Consider the following 26,835-nt stretch of genomic DNA (forward strand, 5'->3'; position numbering starts at 1 on the left):
GTAGGTAGAGCACAAGCAGAGCTGATTGTCCTCTTCCACCATGTGAACCCCGGATCAAATTCGGGTCTTCATATTTAGTCAGGCTTGGCCAAAGGCGCCTTTACCAGCTAAGCCATTCAGTCACTAGTCAGAGCTATCGTTTGTAAGTACAAGTAACCCGTCTATGGACTTCACATATCATTGAAGCCACAATACCTTCCACGACCTAGCTGACACCCTAGCTTCTTGTCTCACCTCAGACCACTGAACTCTGAAGCCGCCCACATTTTTTCCCCTGGCTAAACTTACTTTATGTGCAAAGCCTCAGCTAGATCTTCTTAAATGTCACATGGGATCCATTTTGGTCTCTTTAAAGAACTTGGGCTTGGGCATCCTAAGCGTGCTCTACCACAAAGCTATATCCCTAGATCTTTTGTTTTAGCAACACGCGTCATTCTAAAACCACCCATTATTGTGCTCACTTACAGGGTTATTACCACCTTTCTTCCCGCCTAGCACGTAAGCACTGAGAGTTTAATTTTTTTTTTCTGTCACCACTATATCCGGCACCTGGCTGGGAGCCTGGGACAGTAGCAGTATTTTTGCAGGAATGAATGAATATGGATCAAAGACACTTAGTTGAATTCGGTTGACCCTTAATCCCCGAGTCTGGGCAAGCCTCTGTTTCCTGCTGTGCGAAAAGAGCTGGGGAGGAGAAAGTGAGATATTGAACTAAACTGCGCTGATGAGCTGCAAAAAATTGGGACTTGTTTTCCTGCAGTCTCGGCGTGCAGCCAGCCACCCAACGTCCAGCGGCTCAGCTCCCCACCTGTATAATGGGTGTGAACGAAACCTCAACGATTTGGGATTGTAGCGCTGCCTTATAAGGCAGTAGAAGCCGAAGGCGGCCGTGAGGGTGGAAGGAGAGAAATCACAACATCCGGCTGCGGGGGCGGGGGCGGCTGGGCTGGAGGCGGGCGCCGGTGGGGAGGCAGTAGCCTCCTTCCGTCGTCTGCTCGCTGCGGGACGTGCTCCTTTCAGCAGCAGCTGACCCAAGAGACGACGACAGGACGCACAGGCTAACCCAGTTACCTGCTGGCCGGCAGGCTACACAGCGTGATCGCAACAAAACCCTAGAAATCCCGTCGGCAAGCCAAAGGCACTCGGTCACGCCCCCATCCGATGACCCAATCCGATTGCACTGCTGCATGGTTGACTCTTCCTTAATCCAAACATACGCTTTGTCTCCTGGGCGTGGCCCCCCAGAGCCCACCTCCGACTCCCCGGCGGAGGCTCGGCCCTAATTGGCAGCTCAGCATCCTACGAAGGCCTAGAAATTCGAACCTAGGGGCTGAGTCCCGCCCGCAGTCCAACCAGGAAGAAGCAACGCAACGGGGCCCGCCCCTTCCCCGCGCGGAGTGAGTTCCCGGCTCCGTGGGCGGGGCAGGACGAAGAGACTGACCAATAGCAGTCTGGCGCGGGGACCGTCCGCTCGCCTATTGACTGAGCCAAGTAAACAGAGGGCGGGGCGGGGCGGGGCGGGACGGCGCCGGTGGCCCGGGAGGGGCGCAGAGTGCGCGGCGGGCGGCGGCGGCCGGGAAGGCCGGGGAGGCCCGGGAGGCCGCGGCGCGGTCAGTCGAGCCGAGCCGCGCCGAGCCGATCGCCATCGGCTCCGGCTCTCGCGGGCGGTCCCGGCCGGCGGCGCGGCCTGGCGGGCCGGGCGGCGCTGCAGCCCATGGAGCTCGAGAACATCGTAGCGAACACGGTGCTACTCAAGGCCCGGGAAGGTGAGGCCAGGCAGGCGGGTGGCCAGGCCCGGGTGCGGTGATCGCGGGCGCGCGACCTCGGAGTTCCACGGGTCGTCCGGGCCCCAGCTACCCTCGTGCCCTGGAGTCTGCACCCGGACTCTTAGCACAGATACGAGCCCTTCCGGCCTGCCCCCGGCACTTGCCCCCGGAACCAAGGGCCCAAGAGGGGCGGGGGTCGCGCTGCGGGCGTCACGACGGGTGTGGGGGATGAAAGGAGAAAGGGAAGGAAGAGAAAAAAATGGGACGAGAGCCCCAGGAGCGTGTATCTGAGGCCTCTTCTAGGTGAGAGTCAGGAAGGTGCCCACGTGCCCCAGGCCCAGATGCCCTGAACAGCACAAAGTTGGTAATCTGTAAAGATTGGAGAATGAATGAACCAAGCCTTTGCATAGACAGCCCAGCCGACATGGGGAAACTTGTGGACACGTACATTACCAGCAGAACCACCACTCATTAGGAGACTCTGGATACTATAAACGGGTGAATGGGTCACGATTTTTGCATACAGCAAGCCAACGACCTGTTAGGGCAGACGCACAAAGAAATAAATAGGACCGAGCATACTGGGTTGTTCGTTGAAAAGCCTGGCTGGAAACCAGTCTTGTGGAATTAGTGCGTGCGCACATGGATGTGCTTCGGGGTGTCTGCTTATTGGTTTCACTCCAGATGTTAATTTACACCTGCTCTGTGAGGGCCCTAGGTGACCCAGGACCAGACATTAAACTCACTGCCTCCCTACCTCAGCGACATAATCACCAGACACACCTGTACTGCCCCACTCTGTCCAGGGTGCTGGGGGACCAACAACGAACAAGATTCTTTTTGGAACTCCAGGAACGTGGTGGCAGCTTTCCACTTTTTGATGGGCTGCCGGGCTGAACAGGTCATTAGCTTCACTGTTCTAAATCAGGTTACAGATGGGAAACTGAGGCTCAAACCAGCGACCAAACCCAGATTACCCAGCAAGATTGTAATTGACCCAGGCTTAGGACTAAAGATGCCCCCAGTAGAGTCTACAGCACCTCTGAGAAGCCCCCTGTGTGGTGCGGCACCTGATAGCCTCTGACTACCCAGGGCATGTCACACCCAGGAGGTGTTGCCTGGAAATGGGATGGTCAGACTGGGTCCCTAGTGCCTAAGGGAGGCTATCTTATCTCCAGTCCCTTATCAAGTTCAGGGGCTGGGCCTTCCTCTCAGCCTCTGGGGGCATCTGCCTCTGTTCTGCCTTGTCATCCAGCCTGCCGGGGAGGAGGGGTAAGGAGAGCTGGGGCCAGGCCTCACTTCCTAGGGCTAGCCTCAGGCCCCTGAGGGCATTGCCTTACTGGGCCAGCGCTGCGGGTACCTTTGGGTAGTCTTTGTTGGAGCTTGGGTGAGGCACAGGATAGCATGACCACAGCAGGGACTAGTGGCTCCCCTTCGGGGACCTGTCTCGTGAACTGGCTATGCTCCCCCATCCCCACCCATACACACCTGCGTGGCCTTTGGCACGCTTCCTGTCTCTTAACACCACTGTTCCTTTTTTTTTCTGTATAGAAATTTTGAGGAAAGCCTCTTTGCCGTGGAGTCTCCCACTACCCTTGAACTAACTGGTGGTGTCAGCCATTTCACAACCAGCTGACAGCTTGGGGTCAGCTTTCCAAGTGACCTCAGCAGTGGGCAAACCTGTGGTTTATGTGTACAGCTGACTCTTTTTTGTTGATTCTGTTTTTGAGATGGTCTTCCTATATACTCTTGACTTACTTGGAGCTTGCTATGTAGACCACAAGCTGGCCTCGAACTTAGAGTTCCACCTGCTTTCTGCCTCCCAAGTGCTAGGATCAAAGGTCAGTTGGCGGTTAATAAATGCCACTCATGTTAGAGGTGGGAAAGGAACTTGAATTTGGGATTGGGCTTGAATTTCCTTCCACTGTCACGTTAAGGCTCTGAACTCACCACTCAGAGACTCAGTTTTCTTGGGAACTTGTGCACCCTCACTTGGATTTTCTTCCTTTCCCGGGTGGCAGAGGCACACAGGAGGAGGGCAGGGTCGGGTGGAGGGGAGCCCCACAGATAGCCCCACAGTTCTAGGACAGGATATTTGCATGTGACTTGTTGCTCTGGAGCTGGGAGGAGGGAGAGGAGGAAGTGACTTCTGGGGGAGGCAAGCAAATGGAGGGTTGGGTGAGGGACCCGGGTGGAGGGAGAGTGGGAGGAGTTCCTCTTCAGGGGAGGCCTTGCCATTGGTTAAGGAGTAGAGATCTCTTACTTGCAGTGAAGCAATGGCTGTGGGGCACATGGGGTACAGGCTGTAGCAGGGCCACCAGAGGGTTTCTCAAGGGGACACTGCAGCACTTCCTTCTTCCTCCTGGAGCCCAATCAGGGACCCAGCCCTGCCTCTTTCCCAGAAGGCAGCTTTTCCTCCTGTACTGCTTACACTGGGTCAAGGGGAGACAATACTGGGGAAACTGAGGCCAGGCAAGGGAAATTCATTGCCAAAGGTTGTCAGTGAATTGGAGATGGGTCTTGCCTCTTTCCACAGCCCTACTGAGTGCTGGACACAGTTCCTCCTCCCCCCACTCACCTTGGAGGTGCCACGACAGTGGGGTAGTGTGGGTGCTACAGTGACTGCCAAAAGTATGCCTTGGAGTTCCCGATCCTGGCCCTCTCCCGCCATCCTTAGTGTGTTGTCCCAAAGACGTGTGGCTTTCTTTCTGATGTGCTCTGTTTTCCTGCAGTGTGGGGTTTTGAGATCTTGCCTATGTAGGCCTGACTGTTCTGGAACTCACTGTGAGACCAGGCTGGCCTTGATCTCACAGAGACCCCACCTCCAGCTCACGCCCCCTCACCTTATTTCAGCAGGTTGGGGTGGGAACTGCCGAAGCACACATTTACCCTACCTTTCAGGTTCTGGAGGCGTTCCAGCAGCTACAGATAGGGGCTCACCTAGGTAGGCAGGCATCAAGGCAGGGGTAGGGGCATCCTGAATGCCAGCCCTCCTGTGGGCAGGGAGATAGTTCTGGTGCAACCCTTGGTGTTAAGGGCCTGGGGGATTGCCTGGGCTGTCCCTGGTATCAAGTACCACATAGATTCTCTGGCTGGCATGCCTTGGCTTCTTTGGTGACCCTCTCCACTGTGGTACCCTTGGCTACTTTTTTGTTTGCTTGCTTTTTGCTTTCTTTTTTTTTTTTTTTTTTTAGGCATGATTTCTATATGTGTAACAGCTCTGGCTATCCTGGAACTCACAAGAGATCCACCTTCCTCTGCCTCCTGAGTATTGGGATTAAAGGCATGCAGGTGGCCAGGCTCTTGTCTACTTTCTTAACCTGTAGAATTTCTGCTGAGTAGGGAGTGAATGAAGCAAACCTCTTGCAGAAATGTCCTTACTGCTCTTTCTGGTTCTCATCCTGGGAGCCCGTAGCATGGCTGCCCAGAAGGACCATGTGTATACTGGAACTTGTAAGGGGCAGGCTGGAGTCTATGGTACTTCAGGACTCCAGGGAGACCCAGCTCCTAGGGTGTGCAGGAGTGTGTGGTAGCTCAGGACTCCAGGGAGACCCAGCTCCTGGGGTGTACAGGTGTGTGTGGTAGCTCAGGACTCCAGTAAGACCCTGCTCCTGGGGTGTACAGGTGTATGTGGTAGCTCAGGACTCCAGTAAGACCCTGCTCCTGGTTACTCTTGCAGGTGGTGGCGGGAATCGCAAAGGCAAAAGCAAGAAATGGCGTCAGATGCTGCAATTCCCCCATATCAGCCAGTGTGAAGAGCTTCGGCTCAGCCTTGGTGAGGCGTGGGTAAAACCCCGGATTGCCAGAGCAGAGGGGAGGCTACCCAGCAGGATCTTTTCCAGCCAGACCTTGCCCTGGGGCACAGGAGCACCATGGGGGAAGGGGGTGTCCAATGCCCAGGAAGACTGAGACTACATGATCCAGCCCAGTTTCGGTTCCTGGGTTTGAAATGGGAGGAGGGGAGAGAATCAGTTCACTGGTGTCAGTGGAGTGGGTATGGGCAAGAGGAGAGCTGGTATGATGGACTGGAGGGAGGAAAGGCAGCCTGGGCCAACAGGTTTGGAACACCAGTCCTGTGCTTATGACCTGAGGGCACCCATGAAAGCTAGAGAAGTATGATCCGGTTATTTCTAGAAGGGGCACAAGGGCTCACCCCGATGCTATTTCTTGGGTGAGGATCTGAACAGCACTTGAGGTGTCCCAGGTCCCTGCTGATGGCTTGCATGTGGGTAGAATGTACCCTGCTTTGGGAAGGAGGCCCAGCTGAGAGCAGCGGAAGCCACAGCTTCCTCTCGCACTTTCGCCAGGCAGGCAACAGGTGTAGGCTTGGGCTGGGCCGGGCCGGAACCTCACAGACCACACCCAACCCCAGAACTGTAACATGCACGTCTGTGAACCCGGAGACCTGGGCTCTGGAGTCCAGACTCCTGGCTCTGTGACAGAGTCGAATTGATCAACCTCTCTGGGTCCCATAGCCCCCAGGTTACATTGGGGTAACAGTGGTATCCGCCTGAGGATTACAGTGAGGGTTCTAAAGAAGATAATGGCTACCGCTCTTAGAGCTAGAAGTTATTGGATCCCAGATGTGGGGGTATATAGACCACAGTGCCCTGTGACCCAGCAGCTCCCCTCTTGGCCTGCAGAGCGTGACTACCACAGCCTGTGTGAGCGTCAGCCTATTGGGCGCCTGTTATTTCGTGAGTTCTGCGCCACAAGGCCTGAGCTGGCCCGCTGTATTGCCTTCCTGGATGGGGTGGTGAGTACCGCGCCGCAGGGCCCAGCCCAGCGCTGAGGGCAGGCAGAGTCCTGGCCACGCCCTTTCCCCCCACATCTGTCACCCCGCTCAGCCTCCAGCTTCTTTGCCTCTCACCCTGCAGGCTGAGTATGAAGTGACCCCTGATGAGAAACGGAAGGCATGTGGGCGGCGACTAATGCAGAATTTTCTGAGCCACACGGTGAGTGAGCCGTGATGGAGAGATGACGGCAGCAGGCAGAGGAGTGACCACAGCCTGGGCAGTGAGTGCCTTGGAGCTGTTCCAGGCAGCACCATGGGCATAGAGCCCAGGGGTTGGGCTGAGCTTGGGTCAGGCAGCCTGCCAGCGGCTGTCTCACTCACCCTGTCTCAAGTGGGAGGGGGCAGGAAGGGAGTTCAGCAAAAACGCGGCCAGTGCACTACCCACCCACAGCCACCCTTGGCACCCACAGACCTGGCAGTGTTGTCTTGGGCATAGGCAGCTGTCCAAGGGAGCCTCTGCATTGACCTGTCTGTGGCCTGTCCCTAGGGTCCTGACCTCATCCCCGAAGTTCCCCGGCAGCTGGTGAGTAACTGTGCCCAGCGGCTAGAGCAGGGACCCTGCAAAGACCTCTTCCAAGAGCTGACCCGGTAAGGCTCCATCCCTACTAGTCTAGAACTGTGCTAAGGAAAGGGGCTTCTGTGGTCCTTGAAGTCCCTGGCAAGCTCAGCTCCTCGCCCTGTCCATGCTGTTGGACTTCAGCATGGGATGCATGTCTCCTGCTAGTGCGTTAGTGAGAAGATTGTCCGAGGACAAGGATGATGCTTTGTGGGCTGAGCACACTTACAATGGGATGCCTGGACCTTCAGGCTGAGATTGGGATTGTTAGGGACCAATCCTTTTGGGCTGCTCCTTTCTCCACAGGCTGACCCACGAGTACCTGAGCATGGCCCCTTTTGCCGACTACCTCGACAGCATCTACTTTAACCGTTTCCTGCAGTGGAAGTGGCTGGAAAGGTGTGCTCCTTGTGGGCTGGTCTGGGGTAGGCAAGGCTGTGGGGTTTCCTTGTGGGAATCCCTGCATAAATACTTGTTTCTTTTACTCTTGCCTATAGGCAGCCAGTGACCAAAAACACCTTTAGGCAGTACCGAGTTCTGGGCAAAGGTGGCTTTGGGGAGGTGAGTGGCCTCTTGGTGCCTTTGCAGAGTACACTAGATGGGGTATGGTAGCCCTGGACCTTCCCGCCTCCAGCAAGAGCATGGCTGTCCCCCATTTGTTCCTGTCTACCCTGGCTACAGGTATGTGCCTGCCAGGTGCGGGCAACCGGCAAGATGTATGCGTGCAAGAAACTGGAAAAGAAACGAATCAAAAAGCGGAAAGGGGAGGCCATGGCGCTCAATGAGAAGCAGATCCTGGAAAAAGTGAACAGTAGGTTTGTAGTAAGTACACAAGGAGCTCTCTCCCTCCCCTGTGGTCTCACTGTCATCTGCCTTCCCCTCCCACCAGGCTAAAGTCCCTCCCTGCTGCCAAAGGGACTGCCCTTCCTGCCCTGGGCAGTACCTAAGAAGGGTGGGGTAGGAGCTATTTCAGGCTCAGGAAGCCTGCTGAGCCCTAAGGAGTGGCACAGAGAAGATTGTTTGGGTGGCTGCTATTAGCACATGTGTACACACGCGCACACACACACTCAGCACACACACCCCAGGCACACACATGCACGCTCATGCACACACCCCAGGCACCCCCCACAGCTCCTGCCTGAAGGTTTGTTTCTCCTGAGCACAGGTGAGTTTAGCCTACGCCTATGAGACAAAGGATGCGCTGTGCCTGGTGCTGACATTGATGAATGGAGGCGACCTCAAGTTCCACATCTACCACATGGGCCAGGCTGGCTTTCCTGAAGCACGGGCTGTCTTCTATGCTGCCGAGATCTGCTGCGGCCTGGAGGACCTGCACCGGGAACGCATTGTGTACAGGTGGGGCTGAGCTTCTGGGATGGCCACTCCAGGACTGGTCGTCCTGGACAGGGGCAGCAGTTAGATGATAGTGGCAGATAAGGTTGTCTATCAAGCCAGCCAGTGGAAGGACAGTGCGCTGGGGGTTTGTCTAGCCACAAGCCAACACTGGCTCTAGGCACAAACTTACCCACATTTGATAGATTTGAGTGCTTCATGCCTAGGTTTTGGGATCTAGCCGGACCACTGTGTGAATTCTTTTTGTCGCCCTTCTCTGTGTGACCTTGAGCTAGTCAGCCCCCTGCTTCCAGCATGAGTTCTTTTTCTGGGAGACCGTCATTCCTGCCTTGCAGGTGGGCTCAGTAGTAGAGAGCTCTGCTTATGGATGGCGCTTTCCCCTGAGCCTCACTGCGGCCTCTGAGGGGATGGAAGAGTAGCCTCATGTGACAGAGAAGGTAGAGTTGGCCACCAGGGGAAGGGAGCTGCACCATCAGGGGTGACCAAGTCCAAGGATAACGTCCAAGGATTCCCTCTTCCCAGATGGGTCCCCCCACTGGGTGGGAGTCCTCAGTACTTTGGATTGGAGCCGCTTCTCACTGCCCTAAAAGGCTTCTAATGTACCGGCTCTGGAAGTCCTTGCCCTGCTCCCCTGAGTTGGTTGCAGCCTGGGGAGAGCAGGGCTCTTTTACCCTGGCAGCAAATGAGCCCTTCACCTTGCTCCAATGCCCAATCTCAGCAGGCACTTGAGCTACGAGAGGCTGGCTGTGTCTGGCTTCTTGGAAAATGGCAGCATCTGACCCTGCCTTTTTTCTCCCCTTAGGGACCTAAAGCCAGAGAATATTCTGCTGGATGACCATGGTGGGTGAGAAGTGAGAAGGCCCAAGTGGGAGGGATGTGATGGGAAGGCCTGGCCTGTCAGTGGACCCACCTGCTTCAATACCCCACCCAGGCCACATCCGCATCTCTGACCTGGGACTGGCTGTGCATGTGCCCGAGGGCCAGACCATCAAAGGCCGTGTGGGCACTGTAGGCTACATGGGTAAGTCCAGTCTCCTGGGTCCCCATGCTGTCCTAAGCCTGGCCTACCCCACTGCTGTTTAGCGGTGTGTGTGTGTGTGTGTTCCATCTCAGAGTAGATAACCCATACCAAAACAGCTACTTGTTGTTGTTGTTGTTGTATGTTAGGAGACCAGGGCTTAGCCAGTTCCCCATTGTGAAGCTGCTAGTCATTTGCTGGGTGCTTATTGAACTCCGAGGATTGGGTGGACCTGTTGGAGTGAAGGTTAAGGAAGCCAATGCATTTCCATGGCCCATTGTTCCCCTGCATGGCACATGCTTGGACTAGCATGCCTGTCTAAGATCTAGGCAGTGGAGCCCTCCTAGCGTGTGACCGTGGAACCCAGTGCAGTCCAGGTTTTCCAGGCTCCATCTTGAGCTAATAACTCCACTTTTAGCCTCCCTTTCTTCTGCTGTAAACCTCCTCAGAGCTGCCTCCTGGAGGGCTTTGAGATTAGAGATGTGGGGAGGGGGGACTCTGCAGGAGGTGCCCGGCAGGTGGAGGTACCAGCAAGTGGGTCTTTTCCTCCCCTCATGAAATCCAGAAGCTAAAGTCAGTGGCTACATGGTCCTGATAGGGCCTACATGAATCCTTAAGTTTAATTGTTTTTAGAATAATTTGAATTGATTGCCAACATTTGATAAGCCAGACAACTTCATGTTTAAAAAAAAAATAAGTAGTGGGGAATTTGAGGCTGGGTGTGTACGAGGTAGCTCATACGGCTACGTGTACATGGCCCTGTGTTCACCAAACTCCAGCGTTGGGATCTACACTCACACACACACAGAAAACCCAATTTGTTCTAGAAAAAAAAATTAATAAAGCAAAACAAACAAAAAAGAACAGTCAGACATGGGGACCTTGATGTGACACCCACCCTCTTCAGGGCCACATCAGCTCCCATTGTGAGATGTGGCTCTTATACCGCTTGAGTCCCACCAGGCCAGTGAAATGCCTGCACAGCCAATGAGTGTTTGGACTGATCCCTGGTTTTTGTTTCTGGGGCCTGAGGGCTGTCTGTTCCCTACTGCTTACCGAGCCCTGACTCCTGTGCCCCTGCCCAGCTCCGGAGGTAGTGAAGAATGAGCGGTATACCTTCAGCCCTGACTGGTGGGCGCTTGGCTGCCTTCTCTATGAGATGATTGCCGGCCAGTCACCCTTCCAGCAGAGGAAGAAGAAGATCAAGCGGGAAGAAGTAGAGAGGTTGGTCAAGGAGGTGCCCGAGGAATACACAGAGCACTTTTCCCCACAGGCACGCTCGCTCTGTTCTCAGGTACTACTGCAAGCTATAGGTGGGCCTGGCCTGGCCTGGCCTGGGCTGGAGCCGGGGGTACCTCAGCTGCCCAGAGAAACCCTAACCACCCATGCCCTGCTATAGCTTCTCAGCAAGGACCCTGCTGAGCGCCTGGGGTGTCGTGGAGGTGGTGCCCGTGAGGTAAAGGAGCACCCCCTTTTCAAGAAACTGAATTTCAAGCGGCTGGGAGCTGGGATGCTGGAACCACCTTTTAAGCCTGATGTAAGTCCTACCCGCCCTTGCTAATGGTCAGGCCAGGGGTCAGGCCAAGCCAGAATGCAGGATGCTTGGAGCAATGGGCAGGTTGCTTTCAGTGCAAATGTTAGAAAAACCATCTAATGTTTGGGCTGCCTTCCAGAAAGTGTATGTGTGAGCATTTGTGTGTGTGCATGCGCGAGTTTTAGTGTTAGGATAGGCTGGGGGTGGACATGGGGATGCTCCAGCATGACAGCAACTCGATTCCTCTCGGGCATCTTTCTCAGGGAGTGGCACTGGTGGCCTAGCAGCTCAAGCTCACGTCTTCTTAGCTAGCCAGCTACCCAGTGGACAGAGAGCAACTCTGTTCAAGAACACGAAAGGAAATTCTGAGACTGTTTGCCAAAGAGCCTCACTGGGTACCTGGATCACATGCCTTCTGTCCCAGTGGCAGCTTGCGTCCCCCCCCCCCTAAGTCTGTGGAAATGGGGTCCTGTGATTGACAGCTTGCCAGGAGCACCTGGGAAAGCCTTCAGGCGATGGGCTCACCACCTTGGTGGCTGTCAAGCACATGTGTTTGTGCTTTTACAAATACCTGGATACCATATGTGTCAGGCCTTTTAGATAATGAGGTCCACAGAGCCAGGCCATCCCTATGCTCTAATGGAGAGACACCAAAATAAAGCAGTAAACAACTGAGTGACAGAGGAAAGAGAACAGGCTAGGAAGGCAGCTCTGAGGAGGTGTAGTCACTTTAGACAGGGTGATCTCTGAGAAGCTGATGCCTAAGTAGAACTGAAGAGAGAATCATGCCAAGATTTGAGAACATGGGCAGTACAGGCAAAAGGAGCAGGCAGGCACCAAAGCCCTGAGGCAGGATCAGCCTAGGGACAAGGAAGGGCAACTGTGAGGCCAGTCTGGCTGGAGCAGGTATGTGTAGAGCAGGAACAATGCCATGCTCTAAGCTCGGCAGGCTACCTTTAGGGGCCTCAGCCCTAAATGAGGTGTGGGAATGGGTCATAGAGGATAGGCGTGTAAGTGGGGGGGCGGGCGGGTGGTGATGGAGGCTGAGTGATGGCTCAGATGGTAGACCTCACCCACATCGAGAGGGTGAGCCTTGTTAGTGAGCTGGCACTTGAACCAAGCAGGTCTGACTTCATCCTGCTGCCTCAGGCTGGAGCTGCTGCACAGGCTGATTCCTGTTCTGTGTCCTCTAATGAAGGAGTCACACTGTGGTCATCCTGCACAGGCTGATTTCTGCTCTGTGTCCTCTAATGAAGGAGTCACACTGTGGTCATCCTGCACAGGCTGATTCCCACTCTGTCCTCTAATGAAGGAGTCACACTGTCTGTGGGTCATCTTGCCAGGCTGATTCCCACTCTGCGTATTCTCTAATGACGTAGTCACACTGCCTATGAGTCAGTGGCTCAAATTTAGAAATAAAGTCAGCGTCTTGGAATTTAACATTAGAAGTAGTTTGATTATATGTATATAGTGTTCTCTCTGCATGTTTGCTTGCACACCAGAAGAGGACGTCAGATCTCATTACAGACTGTTGTGAGCTGCCATGTGGTTGGTTGCTGGGAATTGAACTCAGGACCTCTGGAAGAGCAGTCAGTGCTCTTAATCTCTGAGCCATCTCCCCAGCCCTGCCTTTTTGTTTTCTTGTTGTTGGGTTTTTTTTTTTTTTTTTTTACTAAGAAAGCAATGGCCTGCATGTGTTTGTGTGGGGGTGTGTACATGTGAATTCAGATGTGAATGCAGGAGTCTGTGGAAGGCCAGAGGTATCAGATCCTCTTGGAAAAGCAGTGTAAGCTTTTACCTTTTGAGCCAGCACTTGACAATTTTTTGTTGTTTGTTTTTGGCTTTATTCTTAGGGACAAAGTTTTTTTCTGTAGCTCTGGCTGACCAGGAACTTACTCTGTAGACCATGAACTCAGAGATCCACCTGCCTCTGCCTCTGAGTGCTAGGATTAACGGCGTGCTAGCATGCCCAGCTGACAATACATCTTTAACAACTCTATTAGAAGGGAATTCGCAAAGGTAACCCATTTAAAGTATGCAGTTCAATTGAAAGAGTCATGTGATTGTCAGCACATAAGGCCAGGATGTTTTCACCAGCCTCTTCAGAACCCAGACAAGACCTGATGTCCATCAGGGTTCTGAATGCTCCCCTCTTGTCCCAGGAACTCACTTGTTCTGTGTGAGTAGATGGATACTTGGACTGGCTTCTTTTGCTAAGAATGCTTGCAAGGTTCATCCGTGTTGAAGCATACACCAATACTTTGTTCTTTTTCAGAGCTGAATAATATTCTATTATATGAATATAAATTTTATTCATAGTTGGCATGAGGGTATCTTTCTTTTTGGGGGCGGGGCTATCAGGAATAATGCTATAATTTGAGATGAGGTCCATTGTACTGCCTTGTGCAGTTTTGAACTCGCAGACTCAAGCATTGTCTCTGCCTTAGTACATACATTGATATAAAATTACAAAGTCATACATGTTATGTCTTGTAGGGAGCTTTGGACTTTCCCAGGTCAGACACACAAATGCATGATGGTCATGATAATGTGTGTATTGGTAGGTAGGTTGGTAGATAGTGTATGTGTGCTGGGGATGGAACCCAGGGCCTCGAGCACATTGAGCAAATGCTCTACACCACCAAATTACACCTCTAGCTCATGATAATTTTTGAATTGACTTCCTTTGTGGTAAGATTTTGAAAGCAGTGTAGAGATAGAAAAGAAAGTGGCCTTCGAATGCAGAGGAAATGGGGAGGTATTTGAAAAACCACTCCAGTTCTGCACATTCTAAAGACCCTCACCAGTCCCTATACAGGGAGCCAGTACTCCCCTTCCCACCCCAAACACTAGCCACATACCCAGGCAGTCTCATGCAAGCGGCCAGCCCAGCCTACTACTAGGCCTGTGCCGAACTTTATTAGGTCACTGCTCAGCAAAAGGTCATGACCCTAGTCGATGGGTGAAACCTGCCTCAGAGAATAATGTGTGGGGTGCCTTGCCACTGTCTCTAAACCAGGGAGCAGCAGGTGTCAGGGCAGATCCAGGCCAAGGGTGATTGAGATGGAGGCCTGCTGACCCCTCCCTCTGCACAGCCCCAGGCCATTTACTGCAAGGACGTTCTGGACATCGAGCAGTTCTCTACAGTTAAAGGGGTGGATCTGGAACCCACCGACCAAGACTTCTACCAGAAGTTTGCCACGGGTAGCGTGTCCATCCCCTGGCAGAATGAGGTAGGGACTACCCTGCAAGTGGGGCAGGCTCCGGGAGGGGTATCCCTGGGGCCCCCTCTCACAGCCATCTGTTCCTGGGTAGATGGTGGAGACCGAGTGCTTCCAGGAACTCAATGTCTTTGGGCTGGATGGGTCAGTTCCCCCAGACCTGGACTGGAAGGGCCAGCCACCTGCACCCCCCAAGAAGGGATTGCTGCACAGGCTCTTCAGTCGCCAAGTAAGTCCTGCCAGTGTCTGACCTGTGCCCCCAGCCTGTTCCATAGTGGGTGGGAGGTAGAGCCGGTGTCCACCTACACTGGGAATAGGCATCCTCCAGCCTCATTCCTGCCTGTCCTCCACGCCTGGCTGGTCTCATGGCCTCTTTTCTCTTTCCAGAGGTGAGCAGTGTGGGCTCCTCATGGGTTGGCTGCTGCCTGACTGTGGGGAGCCCCAGGCAGCCCTTCCATGGCAGAGGCGAGATGTAGGAGAAAGAAGTCTGGTGCCCACCTTACCCACTCCCTCCCTGCTGCTTCTCCCCTGCACCCTGACCCCTTCCAGCTGCTAACCTTACTTAGCATCTGTCTCCCTGTGCCTGTCTGTCCAGGGGATGGACAAAGGCCTTGCCCTTGCGGATCCTGGGAGGTTTCTAGTCTCCTGCAGTCTGTCGCTGGAAAGCTCTACCCTGACACCATCCATGTTTGGGCCGAGCTGCTACTCTGAGACTGTGGGAACCCCACACCCCCTTTCTGGGCATGACACTGGCCTTGGTCAGCCTTAATGGTGACTAATGGCACCTGCTGTGCCTCTCTCCCTTCATGTCTTCCCTGTCCCTCCAGGATTGCTGTGGGAACTGCAGCGACAGTGAGGAAGAGCTCCCCACCCGCCTCTAGCCCCCAGGCGGAGGCCCCTACCAGTGGTTGGCGGTAGCAGCTACTCTCAGTGACGTTTACAGTTTTGCACAGTGGTGTCCCCCATTGTCCACTCAAGTTGTGGTCTGGGGAACACAGCCGGAACTGTCCCCAGTGTCCTCCGTCCCTCGGCCCCTGGCCCAGCTGAGTTTGACAAGGCCTGGGTCATCTTGGGACAAAGGTGCGTCCCTTCAGCTCTTCTCTGTGGAGCTCGGGGCTTTATGTATTTATGTATTTGTACGAATGTATATAGCTACCAGAGTGATCTTAATTCCACTCTGAGCCTGGCACCCCAGGGCATCTAGCCCTGGCTGGGAGAGCCAGGAGCTGGCAGAGGAGCCAATGCCAAACTCTAGGCTTCTTGGGCCCAGTCCAGATGAGCAGAGTATGGGCCAGGTCAGACCTCTGACCCCAGCATTGCACTGGTCACCACCAACCTCCAAGTTAGCCTTGTGCCTGCCTGTCATGGACTTAAGCCACCACCTTCTGGTTGCCCAGTGCTGTCACTTTTTCTCAGCATTTGTTAGAGCTGGAAATGGGGGCTTTGTATCCTCTAGGCCTGGGCCATGCTGTAACCACAGACTGAACTGACTGGGACCCATCAGACCACGAGATGGGTCACCTGTATACTATCCCTTATTCTGGGTCATGTCCTGAAGATACATTTTTCAGAAGTGCCCCAGCCCAGGCCATATGAGGGGTTAGAATTACCCCTCCAGCATTCCAGAATCCCTCATAAAAGTAGACATGTGCCCAGCAATAATCCACCCTTCCCTGTGTGTGCCTGCTGGGGGTAGGGGTTGAGTGTATACCAGTGTGTGAAGAGGGTGGGGTAAGGCTGTGCCTAAGCCCAGACCCTAGCCCTGGCCCTTCCTAGATTGTGATGGCCGTCCTGATGTTAGTGTTAGGACAACGTGGGACCATAAAAGGCCCTGGCTTTTGCATATTTAAAGCCAATGTAAGCTGCCCCGTGTCTTTGTGTGACCAATGTGAGCTGCCACGTGTCTCTGTGCGAATACAGTCTTGAGCACAAGCCTGGCCAGCCACCCCGCCTGTCTCTTTTTTAAAATTATTTCTGGTGTTTCAAGGATTCTTCCTGTTTCTTGGCACAGTCAAAAGGGATTGGAGGCAGACCTGGAATGGGACTAGGGGCTGCCCTTCAAAAGCCCAAGAATCTTCAGGACTTTACAAGCAACCAGACCCTGGTGTGGGAACTCAGTCTCTGGGTTTCTCTACTCCTAGGTGGAACACAGCCTTGGACACCAGCTAGGTTGTATGGTTGACTGCTACAGAGGTAGATGTATCTGGTTGGGTTTTAGACTTTCTGAGGCCAAAGTGGCCTTTTAAACTTGAGAGGTGTAGAGAGGCCAATGGGAGGTGTTGTGAGAAACACCAGTCCTGAGTCTGTTAATCTGGCCTTCTGCTGTGTGTTTTCTCCTGTAGGTGACCAAAGATGATCTGAGTTACTTGGGTGGTTTGAATAGGAAGGGTGAGGCAGGGGTAGGAGGGACCAGCCACCTGAGTTTTTGAAGTTAGTGACTACCAGGTCCTGAAGCAGTCACCTGAAGAATTAGCAAGATCCATTAGAAGGGAGGAGTCTGTGCAAATTTCGGGGGAAGGAGGAACAAGAGCTGTTTAACAAAAAACTTCTCCCAGACTTTACAAATTCCTCCCAGGGTCCTTAACTTCCCAGGATTCCATGCAGTCACCCTGCCTGTGAGCTGGGCACCACATGCTGTGAACATGACAGCCATGGCTACACTTCTAGTCTGGCAACTTTTGAAGCTGACTCTGCTTGGCCCTTTCTTGTCTGAGAGTGCCCGTTTCCTTGCATATCGACTATGAGACTCTGAAACAGCTGGGGAGTCACTGGTGCTCCCTGGCTGGCTGGCTGGCCTCAAACTTTCCCTTTTTCTGGCTTTCCTGTGTAGTGTTAGGATTATACGTACGTGCCATCACACCAGTAGTTGCCAACAGGTGTCTTTTCAGCATGGGCCTCCTCGCATATAGAATGTTTGTCGATGCTTCTATCCATGCAAAGGAAATAAGGTGTGCAAGGGTTCTGCACTGGGTAGAAAGCAAGCCAGATGAAGGAAAGTATGCAGGGCGAGCGTAAGGCCATGAAATCCTCTGCCCGCTGCTTGGTCCAGGCCCTGCAACCTCCTTGGGCTAAGAGGCATCCGGGAAACTTCTTGTCTAAGGTTAGGGTCACTTAAGTCCTTTGTAAAGTTTCCCAACAACACTGTCAAAGTTCCACTCCCTAGACAGTCCTATGGTGAGAACTAGGGACCCAAGTGGAGATCAGGTCCCTGCCAGCTCTGAGCTAACGTGGTAGGCAAGGAGACACGGGCTTGGTATGATCAGCATTGTGGCAGAGGGTTCTAGAGGGCTAAGTCTTGGGGGACAACATTGAGCGTGATGGGGTTGGAGGTGCTACGCTCCAGGACAAGGCCAGCTGTGCCCATCAAATGGCTGATGAGCATGGGTTGGGAAAGGAGTGGCTGCAGCTGAAGCTGGTAAGAACCAGCCACCTTTGGAAGCTGTACTGGGGTGAAGAGCACCCTACTGTATCTTTGGCAAACCATTCTCTCATCCCCATCCACACACATTACATAGTGCAGGGTTTTTATCTCATGGTATACACAGTGCAGCCAAACACATGTGGTCCAGGTAGAAGTGCTGTAGGTTGTTAAGAAAATGGAAGGTAGCCACGTACGCCTTTAATCCCAGCACTCCTGGCATGGCCAGGAGGATCTCAGTTCAAGACCAGCCTGGTCTACAAAGTGAGTTCCAACACAACCATGGGTACACAAACCCTGTCTTGACAAACAAAAGCCACGGGAGGCTGGTGGGTGTAGCTCAGTGGTGGAAGTGCTTTCCTTTTTTTTTTTTAAATATTTATTTATTATGTACACAATATTCTGTCTGTGTGTATATGTCTGCAGCCAGAAAAGGGCACCAGACCTTTTTACAGATGGTTGTGAGCCACCATGTGGTTGCCGGGAATTGAACTCAGGACCTTTGGAAGAGCAGGCAATGCTCTTAACCACTGAGCCATCTCTCCAGCCCCCTGGAAGTGCTTTCCTAGCACGTGTGAAAGGCCTGGGTTTGATTGCCTGAGCTGTGAGGGGGAAAAAACAGACAAAAGGGGCCCCTGCTAGTTGCTAACTCCTTGCAGGAGGGTATGACAATCAGAAGCAAGGCTCTCCAGCTGATTGTCTTGGCATCATTGAATCTAACTCTTAAATCTCTGGTATCCTAGTGGCCGGATTTGAAAGGTGTCCAGTGTATCTTGGAACAGAATTTTTGTTGGTACCCATGATGTTGCTAACCCTTGATGGTACCCATTAATAGGTGGGGGCAATGACAACCTCCTTGAAACCTGGGGTTTCATGCTCAAAGAGGAACTGGACACTTGGTGGCTATTTGAAGTAGATATCCTTTCCCATCCTAAGGCATGGTGGGCATGAGTCCTCAACATCACTTGTGGATTTTGTGTTTTTTCTCACTTGTTTTTAATAGAACTACTAGGAGAGACATGGAGTTCTTGGCTCACTAGGGATGGGTGGCACAGCTTAAATTGAACTGTGGGCACCATTCATACCATCTTTGGGGGGCAATGTGCTTGATGCCAACTTTCAAAACTCTGGAACCAACTGTGACCAAAGCTAGTTTGGGGTTCACTGGTTTTATGAACCTTTTTCTAAGGGCTAAGATTCTGACTTTCACAGCCCTAACTGTCCCTTATTTGATGCTGTGGGAGGTACTTATGGAAGATCACCCTTAATACCATAGAGAAGTTGAAGTAGAAACAGAAAGGTCAGTAGTATAGCTGGGGTCAAGCTTGAGATGGAGCCTGCTCTACAAGGTATTTGTTCCCTTGCGGTGAGCACGCCTTGGAGATTCAGCGCTCAGGTGGTGGTCTGCGTTGTTTCTCAGTAGGCATGTTGTAATGTATACCTTCTTGAATAGAGTGGGTGGGGTCCTGAGTTAGGAGAAGGCCACACTGGGGTGTTGGCTTGCGCTAGCCCCTGCCCCCACTACATGTCTGGACATGTACAGGTTACGCTATGTAAGTGTCTGGGTTCGTGAACTCAGCTGCTCTGCTAAGCAATCTATGTGTATGGCCGCTTTGTGCCACGAAGCTGCCTTTGGGTAGCCTGTTACCAGGCGCTGTTCAGAGTGTACTTTCTGTGTTAGGATGCCCTTGGTAGTGCGAGCCCGCACCCGCGTGTGCCGTGTCTGGGTGCGGCAGGTGGGCACCCCTTCCTTCTCGCAGCAGCCTCGGCGGCGTGTGGCAGGGGGGTGGGGGGGTGCCTCTGTTGGCTGCGCGCGCGCGCACGCCAGGCTCAGCACGCGCCCGTGCGCGCGTCCCGCGCCTCCAGCCCAGCGCTCGGAGCGGCTTTCGCTGCCTCTGTCTGCTCCCCCGGGCTGCCGCCTGCTCCAAGCTGGGGCCTCTGTCCGCTGGGCCGCTCGCCCTGAGGCAGGAAGACGAGTTCGAGGAGGATGCCTGGGCCCGTGAGTACCGCGACGGCTGCGGGCCGGGCGGGAATCGGGCGCGGGCGGAAGATGGTCTTCGGGCTAATGACCCTCCCTGTGGGTGGCTCAGAGCCTTAACCTGGTATCTCCACCCGAACCCTGACCGGGACAGCGGGCAGCCCTTCCCCCAGCCCACACCGGAGGGAAGGAAGGAGGGGAAGGAGAGCGCCAGTGAGCGAGGGAGCCCGAGCCGGGCGCGAGCCGCCACCAGTTCGCTTGGAAACCGTTGCCACAGCAACGGGGTTGCGCTCCCCAGCAACGCGACTGCGGGGTGGCGACGCCCCCTCCCCCACTACGGCCGGTGGTGCGGGGGGGGGGGAAGGGGGTGCACTGTGGAGAGAGCTTCGCTCCTTTGGCCGGTCTGGGTGTGCCTGAGCACGTCGAGGGTGGGGGTGAGGGCGAGCGGCTCCGTGGGCACGAGCCGGCTCCCACGTGGCTGCAGTCGTCGCAATAGGACTCCCAGGCTGGCTGCAAACGTGGAGGCGGCCCAGACCCTGGGCCTGTCTCGGGAGGAGGAGGTCTGGAGGTTGGGTCTGGGGGTCTCAGCCGGGTGACTACCATTACTAATACCACCACTAGGGTAGTCTCTCATTCCCTTGCTACACGACCTGGCGCAAAATCGCATTCTTCGGAGGTGATTTTTCTTACTAGGAAAAAGGAAATAGCCTAGCCAGCGTCTCCCCTCATGGCCAGGGCATCTGTCAGATCATGGGCCCGCAATGGGCCTCCACTTGGTGTTCCTGGCCCCAATTCTCCAGGCAGGGATAGAAGCAGAGCAAAGAACATTGCTGACCCGAGGAAGCTGAGTCCCAGGCCAGATGGGAGCGACCCAGCTCATTGTCTGGACCACAGTGCCCCTTTCTTGACTGTGCACAATGCCTTGACTGTGTGTAGTGGCATGGAGGCTGGCCTGCAAAGAGGCTAGTACCACATGGAAGTGCCCTGTCCAAGGAAGCCCCCCGAATGGCTGCTGAGTCAGAGGAAATGACCTCTGGCTTCCCTCCCAACCTCCCTTCAGCAGGCGATGTGCTGGAGACAGAAATGCAGCCCCTTCCAGTAGGGCCTGACTCAGCAGATGCCAGCCTGACCACAGGCTTCTACAGCACCCTGGAGACCACCGCCACCCTAGGCTTACCTGGGGCATCTAAGGCCTTGGCACAAGATGCCCTTAGATGGATGCTGCCTGGGAGTCAGGCTTGAGTCTCCCAGGGGCAGGGACCTGGGGAATTAGTCACAGGTCCTTTCATGCTCTTTCTGCCTGCTCTGTGTGCGAGCTGAGTGCTCTACATTCATAATCTCCTAATCCTTTGAGCACTTGTGCAAGGTAAGTTTATTACCCCTGTTTGAGAGATGAAGTCTCAGGGGGCTCAGCAGGTGCAGAGACTTGTCCAAGGTCAAACACCCAGTGGGCCGTGGAGCTGGGTCTATCACAGGTTCCTGCTGACACAGCCCCTGTTCTCCATGTGATCCAGGCAGGAAAGGATCCTGGAGCTTGCCAGAGGAACATTCTTAGCCTCCCTTCATGTTCCTCCAGCGAGGAAGTTCCCCATTTCAAGCCTTGGCGCACCTTTCCCGCTGAATCAGCCGGCTTCTCCCCCTTCACATTCAGTAGAGGGTGTGCTATTGATAGCTGCCTTCCTCTCTCCCTCCTCCATTTTCTCCTCTAACTGAGCCCAAGCCTCAGTCTGACTGCCTTAACCCCCAGGGAAACAAACCCCCAGCTCTAGTCTCTAAACACATAGCTCTCTGACTTTCACAGCTTGTTGTGATTATGAGAAAGTCTGGCAAATACAGGCCTCACAGTGCTGGGCCCAGTGATTAGCCAGTCCAGCTCAGAGGCTGGAAACCCAAATGCCTCCTCGGGTCACAGGAGCACTGGGGATGAGGGATGTAACCAGGTACCTGATCGTCCGTTCATGTCACCATTACAATATGTGGACTTTGTGTGTCTAGATCATCCAGTCTTTGAGATCAAACATAAAAACTGGCCTTTATGCAAATGTTGGGAACAAAATGAATATTCAAAATTGTTAGTCATTGGCCAACAAAACATGCATGAGTTGTGTTAAAGTTGAAGGTCTTAGCTCTATTTAGACTGCATGCTCTCCATGGTACAGTGGGGTGATTTCTGCCAGGCCACCTCCATGATGCAGGGTGTTGGCCACATGCAGGTGTGTACATTGGGCTTAAAGTGTTTTCACTTCAGTTGTCCTCGTCCTCCACCATAGGCATTATTGGACAAATCTCAATATTTTCCCTGCTTGTATTTCTGTGCACCATATGTGTGCCTGGCACCTGTGGAGGTCAGAAAAGGGTGTCGTATCTCCTGGAACTGGGATATGGATCATTGTGAACCACATGTGGGTACTGGGAACTTAACCAAGGTCCTCTTGAAGAGCAAGTGCTCCTAACTGCTGAGCCATCTCTCCAGCCCCTAAGGCAGGTCTTCTCATCCCTGTTCTACAGGCAAAGAAACAGGATTTGAATTCACACCTCCCTTGAGTGCTTGACGTGTTACAACAGGCTGTTCCTTAAGAGACGTGAGCGTTAGCTTTCCCTGTCACGTGGCTTCCTCCCTTGCAAGAACAAAGATGCAGAATAAGGGAAACAAGAAACCACAGGAACAGGGTTTTCATATGAATATTGTTTGTTTGGTTGGTTTGGTTTTTCAAGACAGGGTTTCTTTGTGTAGCTTTGGAGCCTGTCCTGGAACTCACTCTATAGACCTGAGTGCTAGGATTAAAGGTGAGCGCCACCACTGCCTGGCAGAGTATGGGCTTTTGATATCCTACCCCTTTCTTCCCACACTGCCCCTAGCAGGGCCAGACCTAAGAAATGAGTGCAAAAAGAAATGCTTGTGTCTGCAGATCCACTGGGGCTCGAGTCTCTGATGTCCCGCAGTTTCTTTGTGCCATAGTCAGGTCACAGACCTAGGTCAGGACTCTGAAGGCCAGGGTCCCAGCCAGTACTGAGCCCTACTAAAAGTAAGGTTATGGCCAGCTCCATGACATCGGGAGCTGCTACAAGTTCAGCTCGCTCTGGCCTCAGTGCATCCAGGGTGGTGTGAGGAGGAGGTGTAGACATGTCACCTATGTACCCTGATACGCCCTTTCCTGTCAGGACTGGGCTGCTCAAGGATTGCTGAGATCACAGCTGTAGAAGCCAGTGATGCCTGGAGGGTCGGGGTGGCAGCTGCTCTCCTCCACCCACCGTCAGTACACCACACTGCACTCCACCACTCTGTCTCCTGCCTGCTCGTTCCTTCTCAGGCTGATGCCCAGAGTGAACCCTGTCACTCAGAGTCCCTGTGACCAGACTTCTCTCTACTCCCTGCCTCTGCATCATTTTTTTTTTCTTTTACTCATAGATGACTAGAGATTTGACCTGGTTATAAGCCACTCCAAGGGCCAGGTGTACTGGTGCACACCTTTAATCCCAGTGCTTGGGAGGCAGAGGCTAGACAGGCAGATCTCTGTAAGTTTGAGGCCAGCCTGATCTATATAGCGAGGTCCAGGACAGCTGGAGCTAAATAGTGAAATCCTGTCTTGCAAAAACAAAACATAAGCCCCATGAGGGCTAAAAACTGGGCAATGGCTTCTTCTTCAGTAATATTTCCCAAGAATGAATATATGCTGGCCCAGCGCCTAAAATGTTCCCCTCTCCTACCCCTAAAATATCAAACAGGTAACTGGACACCTCCAGTAATTTCAGCGGGTGGTGCTTAGCTTCTGTGTGTTGGTCGATCGAGCCTTCGGTACCCTCTAGAGCATTCCAAGATCGCTAGGCTTTGTCCTCACCCAGCCCAGGGCAGGCTCTGGCAGAAACTCATTCTGGAGGCCAAGATCTAGGTCACAGTTTCTCTGGCTTCAAATCTACTAGGAAATTGTTAGAAATTTGAACTTTGAAGCCAGGTGTGGTGGCTTTTGCCTGTAATCCCAGCTTTTAGGAAGTGGAAGCAAGTGGATTGTCATGGGGTTAAGGCCAGCCTGGGCTACTCAGTGAGATAAAAGACGAGAAAATGAGAACTGGAGTCTCACCCAGACCTACTGAATGAAGTGACGGTGGTGCTAGCTTTTGGGTCCGGACAAGTACGAGTCTGAAACATTCACCCTCAGCCCAGAAGCAGACAACTCTATCCTTTGCAGAGGCTAGCCCATTCCCTTCCATGGTGACCCAGGAGGAAACAGGTAGCAGAGTGGGTAGGAAAGCCCTGGTGGGTCTTGCTTTCATCCCTTGGTGTAATCCCAGGATGGTCTAAGAAAACTCAGCAAAGCATATGCCCAGAATGCTACACAAATCAACATGGAATCCTGGGCAGTGTTTAGTAATTTGCAAGAATAAAGAGAAAGAGGAAATACAGGCAATTATTAACATGGCAGATGGGAAGATGAGTCCATCTGGAGGGCAGGGTTCCCAACGGGAGGCAGACAAGCCGCAGGTGTTTGCTGTCAACGGTGTGGAGGCAGGAACACTTGGGTCTGAGTCCGCAGCTTCCCCCAGCTAGGGTCAAAGCATGCAGAAGCAGGGAAGAGCCCTGGGACCGCGGGGTTCGAAAAGCTTGTCCTGTTCAGTAGACCATTTCAGAAGATCTGAATGCCCTTCTTGGTGCCTGTGTACTGAGCAGCTGTGGAGTAGATAATATAAGGAGGGAGACTTTAGGCGTGACAGCGTGTACTTAGCGTTAGGTGGACAGTCAGAATGTCGTCAGAGGCTGACTCGGCGGTGTGTTCTCAAGGGAGAGATTTCTCTCTGACCCACAGTTTGCACAGAGTGAAGTGAACGCTGTTTCTTAGTCCTGGCAGAATGACTTGCATCAGTGAGAGCAGCACACAGGTTCGGGGTTTTTAGTCTTTGGTGTCTGGCCTAACGCCCAGTCTGCTGAGCTAGATGCCCTTTGGGCATAGATTCTGTGCTTTGATCCTTGTTGAGCCTGAAGCTGCCAGTCTCTCTCCATCTTGTAGTACTTCCCTGAGCTATGCCTAACAGGTGGTCCAAGACCTTTGACAGGAAGGAACAGGAAAACACATTTGGCTACTAGTTAACCTAACTACCAAGTTCTCACGTGCTGAACGCTCCCACACACACTGAATTTTCATCCCCAGCTCACCACGTGGACAGTGGACAGCGACCGATGCAGATACAGACTGACCCTTAACACCTCCTACAAGCTGTAGGACATGAAAGGAGTCGTCTAAGGGTGCCACTTCATCCTTCAAACAGTGGCGTGACCAGAAGTGACAAGGTGGTATTAATGTTCTTACAATTCTGCCTGGAGCCAGAGGCAGATGGACCGCTCCTGAGCTTAGCCAGTTTGTACTGTATAGTGACACCCGTCTCAAAGACAACAGAGATGTCCATGGACAGAAGAGACAAGCTCTGATGACCTAGACAGGCATTTAAAGCTTCCTTTAGTTTATATACTCAGAGCCCTGATGCCTCGTGTCTTTTGGGCTCAAGCCTTCTTCATAGTTGCACACCCGTGCCATCCCCCACCTGGCTCCTGACAGATGCTTCTAATTTAGCAAGCGCCATTACCTCCAACCACGGAAACACTTTTTCTGCCCCAGGACTGTTTCTGCCCTTTTGGCCGAAACCTCGAGCTAGTGCCTGTTCCCTCAGAACATTCCCGTTCCTGAGGGCTCGAGGAAAGGAGAACAACAGATTTAATTAACTCCCGGTGACTGGCAGCATCGTGTTTTTATCTGGGCTGCGTCACCATGGCAGCCTCATGGTGGGGTTGTCGAGGGGGCGGGCAGAGCTATTGTTCCTACCCTTGTCTGCTCTGGAACGCGGGCCCAGGAGGGTAGGACTGGCATGGGCCCCAAGTGACACATGGCTGAAGGCAGCCAGAGAGGCAGACAGGAGCCATCTGGGTAAGGTGGGGTGGCCTAGGCCTGGCATCCTTTCAGCCTGGGTCTTAAGATGATTGTGGGCACCAGAGCTGAGTGAGGGTTTGTGTGCCCAGGGCAGGCCCTTCCTCAGCTCCTGGAAAACCGTCCTTCCCACAAGCTCTGGCCAGGGTTTTGCTGCTAGGCCGAGGTTCAAATTAGCACTGCCATCTGTGCAGTTAGCTGCTTTCCGTTCTCAGCTGTGAGTTAGAAATAATTTGTTATCCAAAGGATTGGGTTTTAACAATGCCCCTGGTAGAGCCATTCAAAAAGGGCGGTGGGCATGGATGGTGACCTTTCTGTTGCCTGCTGCCCTTAACTAAGCAGTCAGGGCTTCTAAATTCTTCCCGTGCAGAGATTTTCTCAGCCCCCTGCTGTGATAGGAGGTGGGTCCGAAAGACAAATCTCCTCTGATTTTTCCACCCCTCTCCAAAGAGGGAAAGGAATTGGTGGAAGGGAGGGGGAGGGCTGGAAGTAAGAGAGGCACAGCCAAGTAGAGTTTGCGCATGAGTAGGTGGTGAGGGAAGTCAAGTTGGGGCTGGAATCGGGCTGGCAGTGGCGCCTGGAGGAAGGAAAGAGCGCCTGGCCCACGCCCAGCACACCGCGTCAGGAGCAGACAAAGGCTGGGCCGGTGGCATGCAGGGGCAGGCACCCGCCAGTCTCTTACAGGCGTGGCCACTATTTGGAAGCAGTGCAGGGCAGAAGCTGGGCGCCAAGCGGGCTGCTAGTGGACCTCCAGTTAATGGACTGTCCTTTTTCCCCACCCAAAGTAACCGCGCCGAGACCATCCTAGTGCCCTAGTGTTCACAGCCTCGGAAACCTCCTCGAAGCTGGACCCTGGGGTTGCGGGCGGACTCCGCGCGCCCCCTGCTGGCCTGCCTTGGGTCGCGCCGGCACGCGGTGGCCCGGTCTCGATTCGGGGAAACCCTATCAGGGAAACCTCGGGGCGTGACGTCATCCCTCAGTGACGTCACCCAGTCCCCGGGGAGTGCGGGGGTTCCCACCAAGGAGGCATCCCCGGCCCTGCGCGGGACGCGGGTGCAGTCCGGGAGTCACCCGGTATCCCGGCGAGCCTCGCTGAGCCCTGTGTCTGCCCCGCAGGTCGCTCGCGGCCCCGGGTGAAGCAGGCCCGCGCCGGTCGGAGCCATGGAAAGGAGAGGGAACCAAAGTTGCCCCCCGCCGGCATGCGCGCCCATTGAGCCCCGCCGCAAGCAGCCCCCGGCCGCAGGTCCCCAAGTGACGCTGGCGGCACCTGGGAGCGTGGCG

The 26,835-nt window shown here is 53.8% G+C and overlaps 1 protein-coding gene across 6 annotated transcripts; it reads left to right on the plus strand.

Annotated features, from left to right (window-relative positions):
- The first annotated feature begins 1,542 nt into the window (after window positions 1–1,542).
- Grk6 (G protein-coupled receptor kinase 6) lies at window positions 1,543–26,808 on the plus strand. 6 transcript variants are annotated; one of them, XM_050143971.1, is made up of 16 exons: window positions 1,543–1,766; window positions 5,446–5,541; window positions 6,410–6,522; window positions 6,644–6,721; window positions 7,049–7,149; window positions 7,424–7,516; window positions 7,615–7,678; window positions 7,799–7,939; window positions 8,283–8,473; window positions 9,273–9,310; window positions 9,402–9,491; window positions 10,574–10,782; window positions 10,888–11,025; window positions 14,118–14,255; window positions 14,338–14,472; window positions 26,671–26,808. In XM_050143971.1, exons 1-16 carry the CDS (start codon window positions 1,715–1,717, stop codon window positions 26,689–26,691), a joined length of 1,698 nt encoding a protein of 565 aa, XP_049999928.1. In that variant the 5' UTR covers window positions 1,543–1,714; the 3' UTR covers window positions 26,692–26,808. The 6 variants fall into 6 exon arrangements, with proteins under 6 accessions (XP_049999928.1, XP_049999929.1, XP_049999927.1 ...); XM_050143972.1 differs by lacking the exon at window positions 26,671–26,808 and adding an exon at window positions 14,631–16,188; XM_050143970.1 differs by lacking the exon at window positions 26,671–26,808 and adding an exon at window positions 15,071–16,188.
- The last annotated feature ends 27 nt before the right edge of the window (window positions 26,809–26,835 follow it).

Source organism: Alexandromys fortis, unplaced genomic scaffold (genome assembly GCF_014885135.2).
Source record: "Alexandromys fortis isolate MF-2015 unplaced genomic scaffold, M_Fortis_MF-2015_v1.1 scaffold_1, whole genome shotgun sequence".
Taxonomy (NCBI): Eukaryota; Metazoa; Chordata; class Mammalia; order Rodentia; family Cricetidae; genus Alexandromys; species Alexandromys fortis.